The 6,869-nt window shown below is 32.3% G+C and overlaps 1 protein-coding gene across 1 annotated transcript; it reads left to right on the top strand.

Moving 5' to 3' along the window:
• The first annotated feature begins 1,619 nt into the window (after positions 1 to 1,619).
• Positions 1,620 to 6,586, top strand: LOC106126092 (uncharacterized). Its single transcript, XM_013323557.1, has 4 exons — positions 1,620 to 1,699; positions 1,808 to 1,890; positions 3,691 to 3,780; positions 6,478 to 6,586. Exons 1-4 carry the CDS (start codon positions 1,640 to 1,642, stop codon positions 6,584 to 6,586), a joined length of 342 nt encoding a protein of 113 aa, XP_013179011.1. The 5' UTR covers positions 1,620 to 1,639.
• Positions 6,587 to 6,869: the final 283 nt, after the last annotated feature.

Raw genomic sequence — 6,869 nt, 5'->3', positions numbered from 1 at the left:
TATTTGAAATTGTCAATGTTTTTATAGAGTTCCTACGAAACCCCTCCTTGGGAGACATTTAGCAAGGTATATATCAATTTGGCCCACTTTATCAACTTCTCATGATAAGTATTGAAACAAGATAAGCTGAGTATTTTCTAACTTCATGTTGTTGATGTGAAATATAACTTACAATATATTTAGTGATTGAAACCATTATATAGCTTTGAAATACCTAATTATGTATATAGAGGCAGTGTTTCAAAAGTTTCAATAAATAAAATGGTGAAATACTAAAAGCCTGCATTTTGCTTATTTTTTTAATTGAATAAATATTTTTTGTAATGTCCTTCCTATATATCAAAAACAGTGAGAGGCTAGAATTATTTTTCACGTGTTATAATATTTATGAGATTTAATCACCAATAAATTAAGATCATCAGCAGAAAGAGTATAAAAGCAGGTATATGAACATTACGAAAAACAAATTTAAAAAGTTTGTGTTTTGAATGAAAGTTTCTAAGCAAAAAAAGTTTACTTTCTTAATATAAAGTAATGGTCAATAAAAATAGGCAGAACATAAAAAAAAGTTGAAAAGTAAGTGCAAAGATCGTCAAAACAGCTTCTAATTACCTATAACTTAACACATCGAGTCTCTTAAAACAATGAAAAAGTTATAACCAAACTAATAAGTTTTTCAAAGTTTGTTAAAACTACATAAAAGATAAACAATTACAATGAAAAGCAAGCTTTTCTCTACAAAAAAATAACACAGGATAGTCGTGGAAAAAAAATTCACAACACACAGCATTCGGAGATACGATCGTAGCAACTGCTAAAGTGGCTTACATTACGTAAATATAACTTTATAACTTAAAAAATCACTTGAAAAGGATACTTTCCGGGCCCACGCTGACTTGGCGCCAGCGGCACCTGATTCCCGTTGCCACTCATATTCTAGGCAGCATAGGTATCGCAACACGTATACCACTCAAGGTGGCACCACGTTCTATCGCCCTAACTGATTGTAGGACACATCCGGCACATAGGTAGACTTGTTCCAATGTCAGTTTGACAGACACACAAAAATGAATTTTAAGCCCTTAAAAACAAAGTGTCTAGCAAATACATTTTACACCGATTGCAAAATCACAATATAGGTTTTCCGTAAATTTGTGTGGCATTACTAGGTAAAAACCCAGTCACTAAACAAACGACAGAACAAAATGGCGGATGTTAGGCAATAAACAAACGGACGTCACTGTTACAGAAGAAATTATATTTAACAGCAAAATTTAACTACTACCTCTTGATATGTCTCGGTTTAACAAAAGTAAAAATTGTACAAAATATTTTTTTCAATTGTTGAATGAATTAAAAAAATTTAAATTAATGTCATTCGATCATTTACGTCTACTAGTCACGTCACGCATGCCAAGCCATGCCAAGCTTCGCTTTTCGTGTTCTTTTTTGCCTGTTGCTGTTGGTTGATGTAAACATTGCGATAGTTGACAAATTGCAAAGAAAATGTAAATGTCTTTCATATATTATCTATGGATGAAGAAATATCGCTAACTACCTATGGATAGAGGCGATTATAACTTTAGCTTTCTTTAATTTCTATTTTTATAAAATTTCGAAGCTAAAAACCTGTGCAAATATGTTCTTGAACTTTAATATCGTAGTTAACCCGCCTTATTTCCTGTGGAACGTGGACACAGTGTGTACCTTTCTACCATACACCTCCATAAGTAAACAGAAATGAAATTAATTTTACTTTTTAGGCAGATATCCAATTTATTAATTTCCCTTAATTTATTTTTTCTAGGAGATGGCACAGGGCAAGCGACGGTGGCGATTTCTTGTATCAGAGGCCAAGACTCATCTTGGGTCGCTACCCCAGAGGACTAAGTAAGTATACTAATTTACATATTCTTAATTTTAGCTTTTCTCGTTACACCATACATTCATTCACACAACATTCTCATCTTAGGCATTTGGAATATCCTTTCTTATAATAAATAATGTAATTTTGAGAAATTATGATCGTTTAGTATATTATTTCTGTCTATGGATAATTAAATAATGAACAGACAATCTGGAAAATATTTTGTCATTTAATTATAATAGCGTATGTATGTTTACTGGGAAAGCTTAGCAATAATTGCAGTTTGGTAATTAAATTTATATCACAATTTTTTGGCGCATAAAGGAACATAATGAGAAAGGGTATTTTAATCTACCTGCCGGGTTGCAACGGAAGTAACGTGAACAAATGCAAGTATCGCGTTGGTTGTTGTGGCAACACTATATTTCGGATAATCGTACCTATTAACCGATGATCAATCGGATTGTCGATAAGGTAGTCGGTAAAATATGAAATAACAAAATTATTAGCCCTAGTACCGGCCTGAATATATATTGTGGATAATTTTTAGATAAAAGCTTTAAAAAGTATCGACAAATTAAATGTTTTATTAAATTGTTGCCAGCACTCGCAGTTTAAATAATTGTAACACACAATAACGTCAAAAGTCAAAACAAACCTCAAAACGGCGGCAAAAGCAAGGGAATATTTTGTCGTCATATTCAATTAAAAGTTTAAATCTAAAGTTTAAAACGTTCAGTATCTTTAAATATCAAGATAGCAACGCAATCTAACTTTTTTATGATTATAAAAATCTAAATAGGCAATTATTTTTAACTACAAGCAGTCTAGTAGCAAGTACTATTAGAAATAAAACATAATTTCTTAAAAAACAGAAGTAGCTTTAATTTATCTAGGAAAAGTACGTCTACTTCAGGTGGGTAACTTTTTTGTGGGTTATATGTGTACTACATCTGTTTTATTGTGACAAAGGCTTTGAAGAATATGGTGACAGTTATTTCAAACTCTTCTCCATGGGGGTTCAGTCAATATGGTTTATTGAATGTTTAGATTGGTTTACATCGCGGAGCATTGTTTGAATAACTGCAGGTTACCACTGCCTGTACACAAATAAAGAAACATACTATCACTATCTTGTTAAAAAATAGAGACAAAATGTTTGATAGTTTTAGCTGTAGCTACCCAAGGTTATTAATAAATATAATAATTGTAAATGGTTATGCATATAGTCAAAGAAGTACACTAAATGATGCAAAAACATCATAAATATGTATATACTTACAAAACAGAAATTAGTATACATCTTAAAAATACTTATGTATATAGAAACAAATATGTATGTCAGTAGCATTTTGTATTCATAATCAGTAGAATAGATATCCACCGATACAACTACAAATAATATTCTAAATGTAAATGCTAAAATAGATAGGTGTTTGATTGAAGGTATCTCCAGGATGGATGGGTCGCACTGAAATTTGACATAGATATAAAACTTAGTCTAAAAGAACACATAGGATACTAATTTTTTTATTCCTCATAGACAGTGTCTTGGGCCACAGCTTGTTAAAAACAGTTAGTACATAAATTTATATATTTATATATATATATATATATATGTGTTGTACAGCTAATTTTACATTATTTAATAGTATTGTTGTAAGATTCAATAATATTGACTAGTGGTGTGACCTGTAAAGAGTTTGCTATTACAAAGTTTATTAAAATAATCATGTTTGTTTTTTCTTTGAGTTTAACCAAAGAAGAATGATATATCTATCTTCAAATGCAACTTTTTATAAACAAGATTTTTTTTAATAAAGGTTTGGGGCAAATGAACCGCGGGAACACCAAGGTGATCAGCAACACACATGGACATCCACAATGCCAGAGGATCCGCTGATGCGCTGCTGGTCTCACTCAATCCAAATTAAAAAATATATATATCTTTGTGAATATGTCATATGTTTTTTTTTTTTTCAAATTCAAATAAATAATGAAGTGAATAACTTTAATTGTTATGCAAAGCTAAGGTTTTTACCAACCATTAGTCATAGGTAACACAACTAAAGATTGAAGATCTGCAGAACGGCTCACCATACACATGTGTAAGGTAGATCACTGAACCCAATCACGGATCAGTTGAATGATGAGCTTCTAATTTAGTTGTTTAACCACCCACATAAACTCAAGGGTTCAACTTTATGTGAACTGAACTTTTGAATCGGTTCAGAGCTAATTGGATGTGGCTGGTCATCATAGATATCATGATCTGCGGCCGTTCTGAGTTAGGAAATACTAGCTGTCGCCCGCGACTCTGCGCGGAATTAAAAAAAAACAATTAGTAGCGAACGGGTTCGGATTATGTTCTATATGTACGTCAAATTTCATCGCTATTCGTTCAGTCTGGAGACATCATTCAAACATTCATCTAAACATTCACATTTATAATATTAGTAACAGTAAGTAGCAATATTAGTAAGGAGTATTATTGAACACCTCGGTGTTCCCGCTGCTCGTTTGTCCCCTTCTGTTATAAAAAAAAGGAGTAAGATTTGATAAAGGCGGGCTTGTACAAAGCAGCCGTTCGGTTTTCAGAGCTGCGTACTGGCTATTTGATTACTGGTCGGAAAATCGAAAGATATCGTCATTTGAATGTAGAACGTTGTGGCATAGTTACTACTAAGTTTTAAACCCCTATCTTAATTTACGATATAATTTCATTCTTTAATTTGCATAATAACTATCCTTACGCAAACTTGATATGTTTCCAAGATGTATTCCTTTGAATTTCTATAATTAAGATGCCGAATTTTGGCTATTAATTAACAGAACGTTAAAAAAGTGTGTTACAAAAGTGATATATTTTAAATAGGCCAGTAGTACTCGTAAATAATGATAAAAAAATGACGACGTAATACACAACGAAGTTCAGCCGACGGTTAATTATTTTATAACGAGACAAAAACTATAGAATACTAGCTGTCGCCCGCGACTCCGTCCGCGCGGGATTAAAAATAGATGTTGCCCGATTCTCAGACCTACTCAATATGCTTACAAAATTTCATGAGAATCATTCAAGCCGTTTCCGAGTAGTAACGTAACGAAAATTGTGACACGAGAATTTTATATCTAATATAAATCCGTCATAGAAATTAGTACCGTTATCGAACAGATTATTAAATAGCTTATAGTTCGACTGTAATTACACTTTGGCGTTGAAGATTCTACTTAAGGTTTCGCAAATATTCAGCTTAAACGCTCGCCTATCTGTGAGTTATTTCAGACGCTTTTATGCTAGGAGCCATTTAAGTTTGAAAGCTTCACTTCCAACTATTTTGTAAGCACAAGCTTACGTGTAAATTTACAACTATATAAAAACTTTTGCATGCTTTAAACTTACCGTTTTCCGTTGGAGCATATTCGTTAGCCGCATCGGCGTTAGGAAGAGGTGTCTGATTTTCATAGTCATCTGAAAAACAAAAGAACCATTACATCGTTACTTTTTAAGTGATTCTGTAGCCGCAGGTCAATTTTTCTTAAGTCTTTAATAATTTCAAAGTCTAAAGGCTACGCAGCAATGTATTCTACATGTATGAGAAAGTTTTTGCACGAATCATTGAAGAATAAAGAAGGGGTGTAATTTTTGTAGGACTATACGATGGCTACTAAATTATATTAGAAGTATTTGTATAATTATAATAACACTCAATTATTATTTTTTAAGTATAAAACGCTTGACGAACCAACGTAATTTACATCAAACATTAACTACCGAACCTTTGCTTATTTCCGGGTAAAAGACATCTTCCCATTATAACAATTTTATTTAAACGTGGCCTACGTAGTTAAAAGTCGCAAAATTTTGGAAAACAGTTTTGTATCTACTCACAGTATAAATTTAAATAGGTGTTTTTTATAAAAAAAAATGGGTTTTGGGGCCTATCATTTTTTTCACTGAAGAACAATCAATCAAAAAGAAAAATCATAATATCTTAGAAAAAAAAAACTACAATCTTACGAAAGACAACGCTGAGCGAAGTTTGGCCGGCAACTAGTGTAACTATAATCATCGCAACCGCTATAGTGATTTCGCATGGTTTGGCTCCAAAAATATCTATATTACAATTAGGAATTCATGTTACCGAGCCTCGCGCTTCGAAGGTCATCTAAGATTTCGTTTCGGTTTATCGAGCTCTTTTTAAGTACATTGTTAAGAGTCTGTGACCTCTTTGCTTCCTGGTGTGTTGTTCATTCAATTGAATATCTCCAGAGATAACGTAATGTATTCACGTATGTTTTGGGAGTCGCATGACGCCCAAATCGTTAGGCACGACGCCCGAAGTTCGATTTCCTTTTAAGAATATGTACAGTGTAGTTCCCAAAAATACGGTTTTTTGTTTGAATTACTGGTAAGCTTACCTCTAAAAGTTTTCCCTTAGATAAAGCCATATCGTAGATATTTAGTTAGATTTGTTTTAATCTTAATACATTTTTAGCGAGATAAATGACAAGAGTATATTCGTGCAGAACAGGGAGAAATTGTTAGGAATAAATAAATACATTGGAATTCGCTCAATATAGGTAATATCAAGATAATATATTATTAGCTCTGAGGAAATAAGACAAGGGATTAATATTTTATTTCAGGAGAAAGAGAAAAGGAAAGAGAAGGAGAATACATTGGAAATAAGAAATGTGCTGTTTCGGGACCATTGATTTCCTCTTTATAAATATAAAAATAAAAAAGTATCATCAAAAAGTATCTGAACCAAACCAAATATAATTAAATAGCAAATATAGTTTCCTACTTACTATTCTCCAATATGGTCAATATTTGTCGGATTTACTTTGAATATTTCGGTGAAAATCGTAGGAGCATTATTAATGTAGGAACTTAAAATAGACTAAAACCAGAAGCACTTAACCAATAACTGTTTCGAATGCAGCGTCATTTGTATTGGCACATCTTGTTGTCACTGTTTTATCAAAGATAATGAAA

The sequence above is a fragment of the Papilio xuthus genome, unplaced genomic scaffold, assembly GCF_000836235.2.
Source record: "Papilio xuthus unplaced genomic scaffold, Pxut_1.1 DF825017.1, whole genome shotgun sequence".
Lineage (NCBI taxonomy): Eukaryota > Metazoa > Arthropoda > Insecta > Lepidoptera > Papilionidae > Papilio > Papilio xuthus.
The sequence above is the reverse complement of the archived record's forward strand: the minus strand, read 5'-3'. Positions and strand labels throughout refer to the sequence as shown.